We start from the raw sequence: 19,441 nt of genomic DNA on the forward strand, positions 1-19,441 counted from the left end.
GATCAACTAGAACGTGAAATCAGAAAATTTCGAAGACAACAACTCATGGCCGAAGAAAGGAACCAGGACCAAGGTTTCCTTAACCTCGACCAACCGCTGATACATCCTGCCCTCAACGAGCAAGGAGAACCGATTCTTTCATAAGGCGGTAACCCCAACCTTGACCCTAAAGTTGGCCGAGACCATCAACAAGCTCCTCGTGATGCTAATCCTCTAGGCGTGGGAGACAACCTCGATGTTCCTCCTCACCAGCCTGCTCTCGTCGTTAATCCACCACTACCTCAAGTTGGCGGAACAGAACCTGCTTATGTGCACCCTTTAAGACGTGCCGCACCCAACCGTACCATAGCCGATTATGATGCTCCTAACCAATTCGTTCAAGACCGGTCTGCTATCCGTATCACTCATCCTCCAAGACGTGACTACGAGATTAAACCTCAAATTATTGGTTTGGTGAAACAAAATCAGTTCCATGGCCTTACTACCGAACATCCGATGGACCACATTGATCTTTTTGAAGAAATCTGCTCTACAACAAGAACCAATGGAATCCCCGAAGATTATTTGAAGTGTAAGCTTTTTCCTTTCTCTCTAGCCGACAAGGCTCATAGATGGTTAAAGTCTTTACCTCCTGGATCGATTACTAGTTGGGAAGGATGCAAGTCAGCCTTTCTTAGCCACTTTTATACCAAGTCGAGATCCAACTCTCTTCGCAACAAGCTGCAAAGTTTTCAACAAGGACCGGTCGAATCTTTTTAGGAAGCATGGGAACGTTTCAAGGACTATGAACGTGACTGCCCCCATCATGGTTTTGCTCAAGGTAACCTTTTAAGTACTTTCTATAGAGGATTACACCCTAAGTATCAAATATCACTCGACATGGCCAACAATGGAGATTTCACTACGAAAACCGTTCAAGAAGGACGAGCTCTCGTCGACAACCTTGCTGCAAGTAGTACCAACACTTGCACCGATTTTGATAGAACCATTCGTTCTAGCAATTCCGACTCTAAGGAGATTGCTGATCTTAAGAACATGATGAACCAACTTCTAAGAAACCAACAATGTGGAGTAAACGCTTGTGAGACTATTAATAATGGGAACATGGAGCCTTTTCAAGAAGATTCTTATAACCAAGAAGAAGAAGTCAACTATGTTGGTGCTCAAGGATACTACCAAAACCGAGGGTACAACAACAACAATTTTAGAAACACTTCTAACCTTTCTTATAGGAACCCAAATGTGGAGAATCCCCAATATCAGAATTATCCTCAGCAAGCTAACCGCTTTCAAGGCAACAACTTTGGTGGAAACAACAACAACAGCTTTCAGTCGCAACCCCAATTCAACAACAACAAGCCGCCTTTCCAATCCGGACCAGCCCAGGTGCCTACCTCTCAAGCCGATGCCAACGTCGACATTAAGATGCAAGAACTCCTTGTTGCTTTTCAAAAGCAATCAAGAGAGATCAACTCAAGGATGGACAACATCTATACCGAACTGAATGGGAAGTTTGAAAGCATTTCTATCCATGTCAAGAAGCTTGAAACTCAAGTTGCTCAGACCGCTAATGCTGTACCACGCCAAGTTGGTGTACTTCCGGGAAAACCCGACGAGAATCCTAAAGGATATTGCAATGCGATTTCAGCCGTACCAGCCCTCACTTACCGTGACGCCAAGCCTATGGTACCACTCTTTGACTCTTATGAAGATGTTATTCGTATGACATGTCCATTTGATGAAGAAACCGCTAGCCACTACCCCTTAAGGAGACTACCTAACGCTGAAGATCCTGGACGCTTTGTTTGCTCATGCTCCATAACAGGCATTGAATTCTCTAACTCTCTTTGTGATTTTGGTGCTAATGTTAATGTTATGTCAAGAAGTGTAGCCGATACACTAGGATTGCGAAACATATCGCCATTCAACCTCAGTTTAGTGTTTGGAGACTCATCACAAAAGGTTCCCGACGGATTTGTTCAAGACCTACAACTTGTAGTAGGAGACTGCATAGTCCCTACCGATTTTAGCATTCTAGATATGGAAGACAAGACAGAGAGACCATTGATCTTAGGAAGACTATTCCTAGCTACTGTTGGAGCTATCATAGACCACAAGTCAAAGAGGACAATATTTGCTAACATCAACAAGAAGAAGTCATATCCGACTATCTCCAAGCCGAAGCCATGGCCGACCTACTCACTACATGAAGAGCCGATGGACCCTAACGTAGACAAGATGAAGCAATTCGACCAAGGAACATCCACAAGTACCAACAACTTGCTACCCAAGCCACCTAAACCGCCTAATCCACCACAAATTTCCAAGATCAAGATCATAGTTCCTCCTGAGCTAAGTTGAGAGAGCAGGGAACAGATCCAAGAAATGATAAGGCATACTAAAGAAGTTCTTCTTCATGCAAAAGTTTTTGAAACTTCTGCAAAAGGACAACTTGTTATTGAAGCTGGAGCAGACCATCAAGATATCAAAGGAGCCAAAGGAGCATTGATTCCCGAAGCTGACCTTTCTCAAGCCTAACTTGGCTACCACCGTCGAGCCAACGATGTTAAACAAGTGCGCTTCTTGGGAGGCAACCCAAGCTAGTAATTTTTTATTTTTAGGATTTATTTTCTTTTACTTTTAATATTTTTACATTTTAGTTTCAAGTTTATAAATAAAAACAACACAAAAAAAATAGAAAATAGAAAAGCCAAAAAAATGGAAGAAGAAGGATCATGGATTGACAATGCACACTATGACTAGTGGCAAGTACCACCTACTGACCGGCCATGTTCAATGTGACCGAAGAATACCGAAGGCGACGGATCATCACCGTCCTTGAGTGATCGATGTCGAGAGTCCCCACCAGCCATACTGACCGTAGCCAATGCCAAGTCCCACGTCCCATGTACCGTGTACCATGACCGTACCTGCTGCTTACGTCCGCGACCATTCATCTGTGTGCCGCGAGACAACTCCAAACCACCACCATCCTCACCACCTACCATCACCATTCTTTTACTTAGGTATGTTTTTATTATTTTTATTTCTCATTATTATTGATGGTTTTAGGTTTTTGTTTCAAGGAGTATGCATTTAGAGATATATCAAATAGAATTCGATTGGACTTAGCCTAGTTCAAACTCGATGTCAAGCAACCAAAGGAAGTACAAACGGTTAGTCACCACATTTTCATTACCACAGCCGAACTCTAGACTCTTTTGGGCAACCATAAAATGTCTAAGAGTCGACAAACATCATTCCATTAAGGTGACATTGTTCTTAAACCCTACACTTTTCCTTATGATTTTCAATCCTCATCTCTTTCTTTTTTCCCACCGAGGACGGTGCAATTTAAGTCTGGGGGGAAGGAAATTCCATCATATACTAATGCTACTTTCTATTTTGTTGACTTGAGACCTTTTTCCACTTTTTACATCAATAATTTTGAAGTTTTTATCGGGTCACATTTTTTTTATTGAGTCAAAACTAGTAGGGGATTATGATCTTATTCTAACGGTTTATTTGATTTGGATTAACACTCTTATGACTCTTGATTATGCTTGGCAACAGAACCAAAGTTTGGAAAGACTGTGAGCCGACTCAACAATCCCCCAAGTCCCTATTCGATGGATATTCATATGATCTAACGTTGTCTCTAACTTTTATAGGACCTAAACCGGACTTAATTATCAAACCCTGGGAATTGGTATACATTGGACTAGATCTCTACATTCAAGCCACACAAGACATTGCACTTCTTCAAGAGTATGTTCCCCTCTCTCTTCCAATCAATACTAAAAAAAAAAAAGAAAAAAAGAAAAAAAAAAGAGAAGAAAAGAAAAGAAAAAAGAATAAAATATGAGATGATTTTGATCAGTTTAGATGGGTAGGTAAATTACCTGTGATCTCATTATTCTACTCTTGAGTCAAATAATCACACAAAGCTTGGAAGCGAGAGATAGGTAAATTACCGATGACCCCAATATTCGCCTACACCTTTGATTAAAAAAAAAGAGAAGTGAGAAAAGGGAGAGGAAAGGAATCATATGAAGAAAGTATTAGCTTGAAGAGAGTCTACAAGCCATTGATCGATTTTCCCTTGGTAAGATTTCACTTTTTATTACTGCTTTAATTTATGTAAAGAGATGACAATGGAGATTCTGGAGACTCTAAAGAATTGTAGGATCAAGGAGCGTTGATGACTCTCATGGTGGATTACAAATGGAAGTTGCTAATGTCAAGGCGAAGAAGAGTGCAAAGACAATATCCCCAAAGATAAGTGAATTCCCAGTATATTCAAAACCTCTTTTCCATGACTTATTCTGATTATTTGCTTGAGGACAAACAAAGACTAAGTATGGGGGAGTTGATAACATCATTATTTTACTCATATTAGCTATAGTTATCATATGCATTTAGAAAGAGTTTGATATGATTTCAATGCTTTAATGTCTATTATCAAGTATTTTAGGTTTCAAGAAGGTTTTACAGATTTTAAGAAAGTTTCAGATCTTTACAGTACGGGAAACTTTTGAAGACCTTCCCCAACTTAAAATATATCATGTTTGGTGTCTATGGAAAGCTGGAAGAGTCATATTTTTCCCCGAAGTGGAATCAAGTCAATCTATTCATTCATCCAGAAGTTATCCCCGATTTACCGAGACGTGTTATAAACTGACGTAAGAAGAACCGACCTACGGATGGGCTTTCATTCAAGGCCTGACCAGCGACCATCACCACGGCCCAGTCCAAGCCTCCTTCACGGTCCAGAAGCCTCCTTCGTCGCCCCTTGTCCTGCACTTAAGAAGAGAAGACGTTTCTACCCTTACAAAACCCTAACCCTAAACAAAACCCTATAAATACTCTTAAGACCTAGGGTTTTGTGGTGTGCTTCCTTTGTGCCTCTAAGTTCTTCATCCACGCCACCAGAAGCCGACCTAGAGACGACCAGAGACTCCTCTACCGCCCTCGAAGCTCGTCCTCTCTCACCACCTCTTAGAAGCCATCGCCGAAGACACCAAATCTCTACTCTTCCTTATTTCTTTCATACTTAATTTGCTTTTGGGATCAAGTTACTTTTGTGACAAATAGAGAAGTTTACTTTGAACCCCCTTTTGTTTATTGATTCGTTTTTGATGCTGGTCTATATAATATCAATATCGTTTTTTAGCATCATGAGCGAGTAGTTTTATTTGTTGGGTTCTATGGGGTGATTCAAGGGGAATTCATAGGTTCGCTTCAATTAGGTTGTTAGATCTTATTTTCGGTTTTATATTAGAGTTCTTTTGGGACATCTTTATCTTAATGCTTATGCTTGTATTGATCATCAAGTACTGATCTAGAGAATGGGAGCGCTAACTGCGTTATCTTACTTCTCCGAACTAGTGTTATACCGAAGCCTTGCTCGTAACCTGCGTAAGTTGAGTTGCGAAGTTCGGTGAATGTGTCGAACTTGTTTAACTAGCTGGTTGACATGCGACGTTGCCTACGAAAGTTGAGTAACGGAGTGTGAAGACTTTAGATTTTCATTATATGAGAATAGCTTGTAAGTTCATTAGAGTTCCGTAGTTGAGAATCTAAACCGAAAATTAGTATTTACTTGTTAGATCTTACACTTAATATTGTTTAGAACCATGAAAACCCTAAGATGACTCCCAAAACGCCCAACGCCTTAGTCTTATAGTTTTAAACCGCTTTTATTTACTTTTATTTGTATGCAATAGTTATTAGGAAAACCAAAACCCCAATCTCTTCTTTAGTCTTAGCCATAGTTCTTTCCCTTTTAATTCAATTTGTGCTTGCTATTACCCTATGTGGGATCGATCATAAAATACTACAATTGATTAATTGTGCACTTTCAGTCGTCGTGTAGTCTTTTCAGGTAAAAGATTTGGAGTGAAATTCTACACACATCATAGGGTTTCATCACCGTGAGTGTTCTTAAGTCTTAATTCGCAGGTTTAGAATATATTTTTCTCGATTTGGTTTGTTTTGATTTATGGAAGGTTATTAAGATATATTAATTTAATAGGATCGACTAATGGTAATTGTTCTTTCACCATTATTGCCACGATAATTTAGGGGTTTAATTTTGTTAGGTGTTAACAATATTAAACGCTAATAATGCATATTAAACGCTAATGAACAAAAATGTTCTTATCTTTCTATAAATTTGATTGTGTGGCGATATTGTATGCATGTAAATAAACGGTTTTAATTTGCTAAGATTTCTTTTGATTAAATGCACAAATAGAGAATCCGATTAGTAAATTAGTGAAATCATAAATCATAACATTAGAGAGGATCTGATTAGTGTAATCATTTTTTTTGTTTTGGATTTAAAACCGACCCGAATTTAGTTTGAAAAACAGAAGGATGGTACAAATTTGTACGTCAAAAATGTTAAGATAGATAAAAAGACAAAAAAAAACAATAGAGATGATGATTTCGATCATTTAATGTCAAGATTTGCCAAATTAATAGGATAGATTATGAGAAGTTATATAAGATTTCGAGTGAAATCATATTCTTTCAGTTGCTATAATCATGGAACAGTTTGGCCATAAAGAATGGTAACCACGTTTGATTGGGAAGAAGATCAAATCAGCAATTATACTCGATTATTCTAAACAACTAAATTGATATAATATAACTTACTCTTAGGATTCTACTATTTTTACTCTGAATATTTACACCTATAATAAGCACTTCTTCATACAAATTCTATTTAGAAGATATGAAAAATGAAGAAGAAGAAATATAATGATCAATCTGGGTCTAAAAAAACACATATGTGTGATGAAAACGTGAATCATACCATACAGATGAATCATGGTAATGAAAACGTGAATCATACCATACAGATGAATCATGGTAATATACTAATATTATTGTGATAAAACTGACATATTAACTACCAGATTGTATGTTGTTTTCATGAGAGTTTTTGATGATTTAAAGCACATACCTGATAATGGTCAGACTGTTTCCTACCTTCAAGAACAGCCAATGCCTTCTCATGTGCAAAGCATACAATCTGGTAGTTAATATGTCCGTTTTATCATAAATCTGTTTTTTAAACAATTATGTTTGAAAATCTTTTATTGTTGTACATTTTAATAGGTTCTACTACTACATATTCACTGAAATCAAGACCAGTATTGTCAGATATTACAAACCTACAATGTCTTCCCAATCTTGACCACCGTGCAATACCAAGCAAGAGAAAACCAACACATCAATATATTCAAGATGAGAATCATCAATCAGGAATTTACAAACAAGGTTTGTGTTAGAGAGTTAACCATTGAATATAAATAATTTACTTCCCTTTGAATGTTATTAACAAATTAAACTCCTATGTTACACAAAATCAGGAACAACTGAAAATACTGGAATCACAACATTGGAAAACCCATTGCAAGAGATATCGTTATCCAATCATTTAGCAAATACGGAATACACACCACCTACCAAACGGTGACATTCAAGATGTATATTTATAAAATTTAGTCCTCCATCTGTGAATAACAAACAAGGTACTAAATTAAATTTTGATAAAAATATAATGTAAGTTTGCTAAACTCCTATATATGTAATCATTTTTTTTTTGTAACATATCAGTCTCGAATTTAGCATCGAAAGGAGTATTACTTGCTAGACCGATAACATCGTTAAGACTTGCAAAAATTTTGGCAAGGTAAAACAAACCCAATTCTCCTTCCATACTTGAAACACCAACATGCACTACAGATAATGGATCTAACAACTGCCAAAAAAGAGATTCACTAAACACAGGTTAGAACTGACGATCTTTCATTGTATCCCTATGTTCTTTATTGGATAAAACCGGAACCCGTTCCGAATCTGATGGGTGTTTATCCGAAATCCGATTCGAATACTAAAAATATCTGAATGGGTCTAGGATTCTTTTATCGAAATATCCGAAAATCTGAAATACCCAATCCAAACCCGAATGCCCAGGGCTAGGCAGCTCAAATCCAATTCTTGATTGATATTCTCTATGAAAGAGAAACAACTGATAAGTGATAAAGGCATATGCATCGGTAGAGCATATATAAGTTTCTCAGATATATAATTTCAATAGATTTAATATAATTTAATAATAATACATAACTAATAGAATAACGTCATTTGTCAGATAAGTTTCTCAATAAGTTTCTCATGATTTCTTAAATGAGAAACGATTCTCTCTCTTCTCTCTACTTTTTTATTATTTTTATTTTTAATATTAACGAGAATCTGAGTGAGAAACCCCCAAATGCGCTTTTATGTTTGTTCTCTTGTTCTAAGTTAATGATGCTACTATGGACTTCTCTTTCTTATTATTACAGACAGATTTGGTTACCAATTTTGATGAGACCTAAGTTTTGTTCAGGTTGATTTATCCAAAGAACTCCCAAAGACATATTACTGTCAAGTCAAATGTGACGAGTTATGTGTCAAATATGAGAGAATTGGGGACAATTTGAGGATAGGTGCTTAGCAAACGTGGGCATGAGCAGCTCCATTGCTGCTTTGATATCATCTCCACGGTCAAGGTCTTTTACCTCTGTTTCGGGTCCTGCTTCTGTGATTCTGAAAGCAAAAAAGAGTAACGATGTGGGAGTTGTGATTCTTCAGAAGGACGGGTTTATGTAATAAGGAAGGTGAAAAGGAATTTTAGTTCAGGGGAGGCTTCGCCAATGGCTGCATACACACATCTTGAGTTAAACCTTTAGACATAGAAGGGTGAAATAGTTGTAGAGAAAAAATGGTCCACAGTGTCACCCACTTGGGGGCAAAAAGCAAATCAGAAAATATCAGAAGTGACTACGGAACATGATCGTATAATGTCTCCATCACGGATTGACGCTCTTTGGGGCCATGTAGATAGTGAGAAGAGTAGACTCTGGTGATCCAGTAGACAAAGAAAATCAAGGGGTTGCGATTACCCCACCTGTATCTGATGAACAAACGCAACGATGTTGGGGATTGATCTTCCAGTTGCACACATCCATGAGGATTCTGTGCTACAAGCTTCATTGACTCGCTCGTCGAAGCAGACACATAGATATCTCTCTGCCACTACGCAAAACGCAATAGATTCAAAGCCAAGGGTTATCGAAAAAAATCTCAACGTAAACATTAATGTCGGGTTTTTTTTTGGAATATTCACGGGTTCAATAAGTTCAATAAGCATGTGGTAGTATACGATTGGATTAAAAAGCATTCTCATCAGTTTGGATGCTTTTTGGAAACAAGAGTTAATGCTTGTAAGGTTGATCGGGTAGTTTTGTCATCTTTTCGGAATTGGACTGTAGTTTCAAACTATGAGTATCACCATTCGGGGAGAATATGGATTGTTTGGAGTGAGAGGGTGAGACTTCAAGTACTTTCCAAGAGTAGTCAAATGATCACTTGTGCGATATCGGTGGAGCCATATGAGACGGAGAATATTGTTTCTTTTATTTATGCATCTAACTCTATGAAGGAAAGAAGAGAGTTATGGCGCGAAATTCAGGACCACCATGGTTCTTCTGGTTTTAGTGCAAAGCCTTGGATACTTATAACGAGATTCTGGATCTCATTGAGCATGTGAGCATAGAAAATCATACCGTCCTCGGTAGGAAAAAAGAAAGAGTTGAGGATGGAAATCATAAAGAAAAGTCTAAGTTTAAGAACAATGTCACCTTGATGGAATGGAGTTTTTCTACTCTAAGACGTTTAATGGTTTCCCAATTATTGTTTTAGATGTCGGCGGATGTAGTGAAGATGTGGTGACTAACCGTTTGTAACTTTCTTTGTTGCTTGACATCGAATCAAACTAGGGTAAGTTCATTTGAATTGTTTTTGATAGATCTCTAAATGCGTTTTCCGTGAAACAAAAACCTAAAATCAACAAGAACTTTTATAAATTGAAAATAAGAAAAACTTACCTAATGCTTGTTCATTTTCTTGAGCTCGACGATATCTCTTTTCAGAGTTCTAATCCATAGCTTGAAGGCGTGGAATGGTCCAAATCATTCACTACAAGAAAAATGAGTATTAATAGCACTTTAGTATAGCGGTTTATGTGTTTATGATATGGTTAACCTATGTCTGTTTTTTTATAGCGTTTCTAAAGTGATAAATGCTATGAATAATAAAATTTCATTGTCCGCCAAAATTTTAATGAAAATTGTATTTAAACTTAAGTTGTCCGCCCAAACAAAAAAATGATTAAGTTAAAAAAAATATATATCTGACCTAAACACTTCAACGACACACACCCAATCTCATCTCCTTCCACACACCATATCTTCTTTTACGAGATACACCACAACATAAACCCTCAAGTCCAGTGACCTAGTCGGAGGTTTCTCTCTATATTCCCTCTAATTCTTGTTCACTTCTCTGAATCTCCTCCGTCTCTGTCGTTTCCAATTCTTCAGATCTGAATCTAGAAATATCGCATCTCGGGTTCTTCCTCCTCTCCATGGCCTCGAAATCCAACAAAACCCTAGATTATGCGTTCTAGATCCTCACTACTTCTTCACTCATCTCTTAGATCTATCTCCTCCTCTGAATGACGGTTCAACCAATCTTACCCAGTCACTTTTCTAAACGAGTATTCTCTCTCTTCTTCATGAATTGCTTCTCCAATTTTCTCTTGATTGGTTTGATTTTCTGACAAAGTTTTCAAGTGTTGATGTGAATTTTGTTTCTGGGTTAGCTGATTTTGTAGGTTTATTATAGATCTCTGCAAGAAGGGTTTTTTGGCTGGGCTTGTTTAAGAGAATAACCAGATCAAGAGGAAGAACAAATGCACCCACCAAGTGTTTGTTTTTATTCCTCACTGACAGTTTTCTTGTTCACAAGGTAAAATCTCTAGATCAATCTGATTTAAGGGTTGATTCTGTTTTCATTTGAGTGTGATTACAGTTTTAAAGTATGAGATTTTTGAGTATTAATCTGTTAAGCCTTTTCCTTGTTTCTTTTCAGATATACAAATCAACTTATTTTGTACTTATCTTTCAGAGCTAAGAATGATGTGTAAGGAGGTTCCTGAGGAAGTGAATCAAGCTAGAGACAAGGCAAACTAATTTAAAGAACAGGAGTATATGATAGCATAAACTCAAACAATCTTCGGAAGCAGGTCGAGAAACTAAATGCTCAACAACAACAACAAGAAGATGAACAAAAAATGATTATGATTTTTCTCATTTAATTTTGTTCATGTTAGACTCGATAGCTATAAGTTAAGTTCCACATCTATAAAAACTTGTTGTAATTGTAAATTTTTATAAATAATAATATTCATTATTTTTTTCCTTGTAAATTAAAATTGAGGCTTATAGAATTTAAAATTGAATAAAAAAATAAAATGAAAAAAATGGCTGTATTATGAAATAATAGTTAATTGTCAAATCAATTATTTTAAACCCCTCTGCATGTCCATGAAACCGGAGTGCTACAATTCATCCCCACTAATAGATTGCAACGTCCTTGTTGTGCACCAAGACTGTCACCCCTCGATGGTGTGAGCCCAGTCGACTCCACACTCATCTTGCTTCAGCTCAGATACTACTTGTAACGCCCCGACCGCCACCTATTAGTGGGCCAAATATCTGATCACTGTCCATGGGCCCACCTTCCTTAATGGGCCTCTCATGTCCTCTCACTAAGCTTGTGAGCTCATCCATATCTGACGGTTGGTTTGCTACGTCTGGGAGATTTTAAGGACTTGTTATCATCCCTACAAATCACTACATGATTTTTCCCTGTGTTTTGTCCTCACTTGCACAGTTCCGACAGTCACTTTGCGGAAGGTCACCCATCCTGAGACTACTCCAGCTCAGCACGCTTAACTCTGGAGTTCTCTCAGGACCCTTTACCAAAAATATAAGTGCATTTTGGTAACATAGATGGCCAAATCAATCTTTTAAACCCCTTCGCATATCCCTGAAACTGTGGTGTCACACATTGTTACTAAGGGGTGGAATGGCGGGTATATTGCTTGGTGCCTTGTTTCCCACTCGTTCTTCATTCTTCATTTTCTCTTGTTGCACACCTCAAATTTGAGATCCGAGAAATGTTCCGAAAACTTGAGACTAAGATCTCTGCAATGGAATGAATATCATTTCATGTTTCCTTGTGATTCGTTCTGAGAAAATTTTTGAAGTTTGCAGCTTCGCTTCTTTACTGTTGGTTTTGGAAGATTGATCATAACTTTCAGACCGTAATAGCAAAATCACAATATGCTTTTTCATGTATCTTTGTATTACTCTCTACTATTTTCCACCAAACTTCAGATTTTTCTGGGTTGATCAGATACTTTATTTGTATCTTGAACCGGAGCAGGTCATGTCTTGTGTCTTCTTCTTTTTGGGTTTTCTGGTTATCTGATTTTTTTTTTTGTTTTTTATGTTTTTTTTTTAGAAACAAAAATAAAAAGATTAATAGAAAAATGAAAAACGAAATAATAATTAAATTCCTACCAGTGGGTTGCCTCCCATTCAGCTCGCTTGTTTAACGCCGTTGGCTCGACGTTGGTAGCTAGTTATGCTTGAGGTGGATCATCTAGGAAAATTGGATCTCCTATTTTTTCTTCCACAAGTGCGAGATAGGGCATGCGACGCTGTCCATTGACAGCGAATTCACCTCGAACGCGGTTATTAAGTACCACAACAGCATATGGTTTTACTTCTTTGATTTTGAATGGTCTAGACCATCACGATTTAACCTTTCCAGGAAAGTATTTCAAACGAGAGTTGAAGAGTAGAACCTGATCATTTGGTGAAAACTTCTTTGGGATTATCTTCCGATCATGGTAGATCCTAGAATTCTCATAAACATTAAAGCAAGCCTCCTCTAACTCATTCAAATTGGATAGTTGCTAAAAATTAAAGAATACAATTATTTAGTTTTGATTTTAGAAGGTTAATATAATTTAGTAATAATATATCAAAGATTTTCAGTTAATGTTTTGACTTTATTTTCGGTTTGATCTGATATGAGAGAGGATGATCAGGGATTGCATTAAAATTGTTTCCGATTTTATTTGATATAATTGATATCTATACTATTAATCTATACTATTAAAAGGGAAGCATTATTCATTAAATAGGCAAAAAGTTGGAGATTATTACATGAAATGCCATTACAAATAGAACAAACAAAAAACAAAGAAAAGGGTAGAATTGTATTAAATTAAAATTCAAAACACGCAGACTCTGTCAAACCCGACCCAAAGTTTATGGGTTTGATAAAAAAAATTCGAACAAAACATAAATGAGCAACTGAGTATATTTTTCAAATCTAAAAAGGAAAACTCGCAGAGAAAAAGGGAAGCATTTAATAATATATTACATGTTTGTCTGACTAATGATCCAAACGTTTTGGGCTATCTTATAGTACAAATCGGCCCACTTTTATATAACGTGTCCAATACTTTGGTTCATAGTTTGCTATGGAATTACGTTTTTTATTGGAAAGTAAATTATAGGAACGAACAGTACATGTAAAAAGTATCCAAACAGATATTGACTTCTAGAAATTTTGTCAATCAATGACTCACACGTAAATTAAAGAAATTAAGAGAGGACTAATAACTCTCAAATACGGCATATCAAATATCCGGTAAACTAAACATATCAATTAAAGTAATTCGAGCGTATTTATTTATATGTCAACTTTCCAAATTCAAAATATATTATAACAATTATGGAAAACCTGATTTTACAAAATTTTGGATGCATTTCACATGTTTAATATTCCTCAATTAATAGTGAAATTACGCAAATTTGGGAGTATTCCACGTTTACGGAATATTAAACATGGCAAAATGTTTGCCACTTACCTAATTTTCCTATCATGGTGTACGACTATAAAAACCATACAACGTGATGTTATTGTTACTCAAATCAAACACATAAAACAGTATACTACAAGCAATACTTCCACAAAAAAAATGGATGCTAACAATGTTTTCACAAGTCTTGCTACCATTAAGTCTTTCAAAACGACTTGGAAGATCCAAGTCAAGATTGTGCATTCTTGGAGGCAGTACACGTCTTTCTTTGGAGAAACCTTGGAGGTCATACTCGCTGATGTTGATGTGAGTATATTACAAGGATGCTACTCATTCTATTTCTTTATGTTCATAAAACATATAATAACTGTTCATGTTTTCTTTTAATAGGGAACTCTGATTCATGCAACTATAAAAAAAACCAGGTCAACAAGTTTTTCCGTATGATAGTTGCGGGAGAGTGGAGAATCATCGAGAATTTCCAGCTGACTAAATCTATGGGAAAGTACAGGGCAACAAATCATGCATTTAAGATGTCCCTAACAAACTGCACAATAATTAGCCGTTCTCCTGCACTATCAGATGATTGGTATTTGGATTTGAAAAGTTTTGAAACAATCACTGATGATGAAGGTCTTAGTGAGAACATCTTGATTGGTATGTACTTTGTAAACATTTTTTAACATTTAACAGAATACAATAACTGCTCCGCTCAATTTATATTTTTGGTATTGTAGATGTTGTTGGACAGGTTGTCAGCATTGGTGCTATGGTAACTCATGACGTCAATGGGAAGATTTCCAAGCGCCTTGATGTTGTTTTGAGGGACACTAGGTGATACAAACTATTTTAAAGAAAAAAATAATGATGTATACAATCATAATGTATAACGGTTCTAACTTATAAAACTTATATAACAGTACCTTATGGGGGAGATTTGCAGATACCATGTAATCTATAGATTTCAGCGGGGAAAGCAAAATGGATTATGGGTACTAGGTATTTTACATATTCGACGATATTAAATAAAATCCTTGTGTGTGTTTCAGATTGATGTACTTATCTGTTTTCATTATTTGGTTTCAGAGCCTGTACTTTTTTGAAGGTACTTTACAATAAGAAGGGAGTTATGAGGAAAACAATGATGCTTTCCAAATCTAAATATGGTACTGCACTGTTTTCATTATCCAAACCACCATCAATGTCGCGAATTACTAAGATGGTAATGTGAAAGAGAAAACTGATTATGTTAGAAAGACAGAAGTTTCTAAATGGGTTACATTTAAGGAGTATTTCGATGTGAAGATTGAACCAAGTGTAGGCAGAACGGAGAAAATGAATGTGACAAGAACCTAGATGTCAGATAGGTGCTGCTAACTATCCATGATTTCATCTATTTATCTGATTACTTTGGCAACTTAGTTCTGTTTTCGAAATTTTAGAATACAATAATTTCCAAATGATTAATTAAGCACTAAGACAGAGTTTTCAATTTTTGGGAAATTTGTTATGTCATACGATATTCAATAATATTACCAAAGTTCTATTCCGTTCAAGTCACTCCTACTTATTAAGTCTAAACTATCTATACTTGAAAATAAAGTTTGAAATTACTAACCGATTAACAAAGTGCTGGACCTTTGCACGTCTTTGATAAACCTCCATACTTCATCAACTTACAGAACGTACCTGCATATGACACAATTTCTTAAAATAAGCTTGAATAACCAAAAAAGATAACATATCAAAACTAGCAAAACGGAAATTATAATAGATTTGATGATAGAGGTTACCGGAATTACAAACTGATCGACGAACCGACACTAACTTTTTCCATAAATCAAACACGGACGTTACGGATGCTTTGTCTGTGATATATTAACTTTCCATATATATAATATATGCAACAATCACGTACAACCTATTAGTCTTATTCCACAAAATAAATTTACAAATATGCATACTATTGGAAATAAAAATATGCATATACTATTTGTAATAAAAATATTTTATAAAAACACTTGCAACATTCTCGAAAAACAAATAACATAACAATTTCATTTGTAAATAAAAATAAACTTATGAAAACATGTCCGTACGTACGTGCGGGTCCGACTCTAGTTATTAATGGTAAGGTGTACAACTCGGTATTGTTTAGATTGGATGATCTTTATCAGATTAAATGACAACAAAAATGGTAATTATTTAAAATGTTGTTGTTTATTAAGTATTTAAGTATGATAAGTTGTCTAAAACTGTTTTGTATATCTATATTAACATTTTTGAAGTACATTTTGGTTTATGCCCTTTAAGTTTTAATTATTATTATTTTTTTAAAACATTAACCCCTAAAACAATTCCATAAATAACATTGTAAAGAAACTCAAATACTAAACTTTCTTAAATTGACCAACATTTGTTACATTTATTAGCATAAAATCTTAACAACATCTATACATTCCGATTTTTCCAAAAACAACTCTACCCACTAAAGTTTTAACTCATTAAATCTCCAAAACTATTTTTATTGATGCTAGAATCTCTCAAATTTAAATGATATACAACAGATTTTCCATAACAAAAGTTTACAATATCCATAATTATATTAACATTATTAAATTTCCTAAACCGAAAATCCAATTATAAAATGTCACATCAAATATGTTGAAAACCCACATATAATTTGGTTTATTTTTTATTTTTGAGGAATTACCAAAAAAAAAAAAATTCTATTAATTATCATAAATTATATATATTGACAAGGAAAAATTATAAACTATATAAGTATGCTAATTTGGTAAAACAATTAACATAATTAAAATTGATAAAAAACTTATTTTGATTATTTTTTTTTACCCAAAAATTTATTTTGATTTTGGTGAGACGGTTGGCATTAATCCTATATAGGGAGTTAAGTGGAATTGTTTTTTTTTTTAAAACACTTTTAGATGTGTACGAGGAGATAAATGTATTACTAGACTATACATATACCACACGGGTTAAAACCTTGAAAACACTACAAAAATCCTATACTTTGATTACTTATATCAAATACCTGTAAAATTTTATATTTTTTTAAATTAATAAAACAATAATAAAATAACAAATAAATACAATATAAATTTAAAATTTTTAAAATTAAAAATATTGTTCTACGGTACACTGTGGGTTAAATCCTAGTAATCGATGATTTTCTGAAATGTTTAAATCAGTAACAGAACTTATATGGTAGATATTGAATATTATGTCGTTTAGATTTAATTTCTCCTTCAGGTTTAAGAAGAAGAAAGTGTTTGAATACACCTCTAATATATCTAATATCTGAAGAAGGTTTTGGCCAAACACTTAGATCCGCGTTTCTTTTATCCAATTGATTACTTCTTTGCTCTTAAATTTTTTTTTGTTTGATTACTTCTTTGCTCTTAAATTTTTTTTTGTTTCTTCTTCATTTCTTTGGGGCGTAAGAGCAATATATAGAATATTTGTGTTTTTTCTTTCGGTTTTGTACTCTCCAATTAACAACAGTATAAAATTCTTAAACATTTTACCGGTTTCTATTATTTACAACTTCTTGTATTTTGTTTTAGGGGCTTGATAGTCATCTCGGTTTGATCAGTTAACCGGGAATTTATCAATCAAAATGAAAAAGAACCGGAAATATCATGAAAGAGAACCGGGAATTTATGTTATGGTTTTATTAATTTTAAGGCCTTTCTCGATTCATCTGGAGAAGCTGAGAAAATTCCTCAATTCTTCTTCTCTCCCCTTTTCTTTTTTCGTTATACATGTCGTCGTCGCTTCTTCTTCTTCTTACTTGTCCACCATATCTTTTTACTAATAAATTATCTCTGCAAAAAAAAAAAAAAAAAAAGCTTCACTTGCCGTTGAAAAGGAACTATGGAGGAGAACGATCGCTTGTCGATGAAGCGGAAAGATATTGACAGAGTAAACGATGATTTCTCTGATTTTTCCCTCTCTTCTCCAGCCAGGAAGATTCGTCGTCTGGTACTATTTCTCTCTTTCTCTCTGAGTGTTTTTTTTAATTCGTGTAAAGCCTAGGGTTCCGTGATCTTGATGATGTGTATCTTTGAATCAGGATGTGGATTTGCCACCGATTTTTGAGGAAGAGGAAACAGATTTGGCGATGCAAGAGATCGAGGTTTCGCCGGTGAACGATGAGAGAGCAATTGTTCTGTTTAAGCCTCTCCATTATGGTCATCAGCCTAACCTTTTTGTTGATAGAGACTTGATTTCTGGCTTTAAGAGTAAGTCTTTTGTTTTTCTTATCAAATTGGGGTGTTATATTTATGATTGAACCAATAATGAAATGATGAAGTGAACAAGTGATGATTATTTCTGAACTTCCTTAGATTGTGAGATGAGTTTCAGCAAATAGTGTAGCCGATCTTATTAAGATTGTGAATAGACTTTTGAAGAAGGAGAACCTTGGACACTATATTACTGGGATTTCACAGCTCATTAAGTATGTTGAACCCACTAGTTTTTCTATGGTTGTTTCTGTCTTTGCACCATCCAATTGTTCGCCTTTTCCTCACACTTGTGAAAGGCTACGCAAAATAAGGTGATGTACAACTCTGAAGTTTTTTTCAAAAGCAAACATTCAGGGTTCAAGTGTGGTAGGGATTCAGATGACATAAGGTCTTATAGTTTATATGTTGAGTCGATCTTTGTAATTTGGGGGAGCTTAGTGATAAACATTATGATGACTTGGTCCTGTCATGTAGTTTCTCTGCTACAAGAAGGCGTTAGATTTTGTTATGCTTCATAGTTTTTTTTGTTTTTGTTTGAAAGCCAATATTTCCCTCTCACTTGTTTTTCTGCTATAGGAAGGTGTCTGATTTTGTTAAGCTTCATTTACTCTGTGTTTTTGGAAAGTCACTAATTGACTTATGATCCTGAATCTGGACACTAAATTCTGACGACTACTCTTCTTTTCTTGCGCAGATAGATTCCTTCGTGATGCATCTATAGGTGACGATGACCACTATGAAGATCAGAGATCCAACAAGTGCCAAGCAGTTGTTTGTTGGAATCCTGCTCAGACTTCTTACTCACAGTCCGTAGGAACCTTCCAACAGCCGCGTACACTAGAGATTACTGAGTTGGATGAGACAGGTGAGGATGCGGTTATGGATGACGCAGCCACTGAGATAGAAGAGGATAGTGGAAACACCTGTCCATCTTTTCCTCAACCAGCTCAACAGCAGCTGCAAGTGGACCCCACCTACGGTTTCGGCTTGCATCAGTGGCAGCAACAACATAACTATATGATTCCACCACAGCTCCCTCAAGTTAGCACTACTCCCACTCCCATCACTTGGTTCCGATGATATGCTTATGCCTGGGAGACAAGAGCTCATCATCAGCGAATGCACGTAGTAGTATAGAGACAGGAGCCCATCATCAGTGCATGCACGAAGTAGAGATTTAGAGGCAGATTTGTTGCTAGTTTAGTTCTGCCCTTTTTGTGGGAATTAGAGAAGATATGGCATAGTTTTGTTGCTGTAAACCAAAACCACTGGCTTCAGCTGTAATTGTCCTGGAATATATGTTTTTGGCTGTCTTTTATAATAACCTGACAGATTCCTACGATCCGGCTCATACGCACTTCTACAAGTAGCATTA

General features: G+C 35.6%; 2 protein-coding genes and 1 non-coding gene across 3 annotated transcripts; 2 read left to right on the forward strand and 1 right to left on the reverse strand.

The window, feature by feature from the left end:
• Window positions 1–703: 703 nt before the first annotated feature.
• On the reverse strand, window positions 704–812 carry LOC147936278 (small nucleolar RNA R71). The gene has a single exon (XR_015569797.1). It is a non-coding gene; the product is annotated as a small nucleolar RNA R71 (small nucleolar RNA).
• A 13,142-nt stretch (window positions 813–13,954) lies between these two features.
• On the forward strand, window positions 13,955–14,633 carry LOC147936279 (uncharacterized). The gene is made up of 3 exons (XM_087468663.1): window positions 13,955–14,101; window positions 14,221–14,452; window positions 14,533–14,633. Exons 1-3 carry the CDS (start codon window positions 13,955–13,957, stop codon window positions 14,631–14,633), a joined length of 480 nt encoding a protein of 159 aa, XP_087324789.1.
• A 2,879-nt stretch (window positions 14,634–17,512) lies between these two features.
• Window positions 17,513–19,408, forward strand: LOC104719246 (uncharacterized). The gene is made up of 3 exons (XM_010437122.2): window positions 17,513–17,800; window positions 17,892–18,060; window positions 18,761–19,408. Exons 1-3 carry the CDS (start codon window positions 17,693–17,695, stop codon window positions 19,144–19,146), a joined length of 663 nt encoding a protein of 220 aa, XP_010435424.1. The 5' UTR covers window positions 17,513–17,692; the 3' UTR covers window positions 19,147–19,408.
• The last annotated feature ends 33 nt before the right edge of the window (window positions 19,409–19,441 follow it).

Source organism: Camelina sativa, chromosome 10, assembly GCF_030686135.1.
Source record: "Camelina sativa cultivar CO46 ecotype springtype chromosome 10, ASM3068613v1".
Classification (NCBI taxonomy): Eukaryota; Viridiplantae; Streptophyta; class Magnoliopsida; order Brassicales; family Brassicaceae; genus Camelina; species Camelina sativa.

What these genes read in the sequence shown, in the direction of transcription:
- LOC147936279 (XM_087468663.1), top strand. Translation starts at nt 13,955, where the DNA reads ATGGATGCTAACAATGTTTTCACAAGTCTTGCTACCATTAAGTCTTTC. An exon ending in TCATACTCGCTGATGTTGAT is followed by an intron (nt 14,102 to 14,220) that starts GTGAGTATATTA and finishes AAAAAAAACCAG; the next exon opens with GTCAACAAGTTTTTCCGTAT. An exon ending in TAGTGAGAACATCTTGATTG is followed by an intron (nt 14,453 to 14,532) that starts GTATGTACTTTG and finishes TTGGTATTGTAG; the next exon opens with ATGTTGTTGGACAGGTTGTC.
- LOC104719246 (XM_010437122.2), top strand. Translation starts at nt 17,693, where the DNA reads ATGGAGGAGAACGATCGCTTGTCGATGAAGCGGAAAGATATTGACAGA. An exon ending in CCAGGAAGATTCGTCGTCTG is followed by an intron (nt 17,801 to 17,891) that starts GTACTATTTCTC and finishes TCTTTGAATCAG; the next exon opens with GATGTGGATTTGCCACCGAT. An exon ending in CTTGATTTCTGGCTTTAAGA is followed by an intron (nt 18,061 to 18,760) that starts GTAAGTCTTTTG and finishes TTTCTTGCGCAG; the next exon opens with ATAGATTCCTTCGTGATGCA.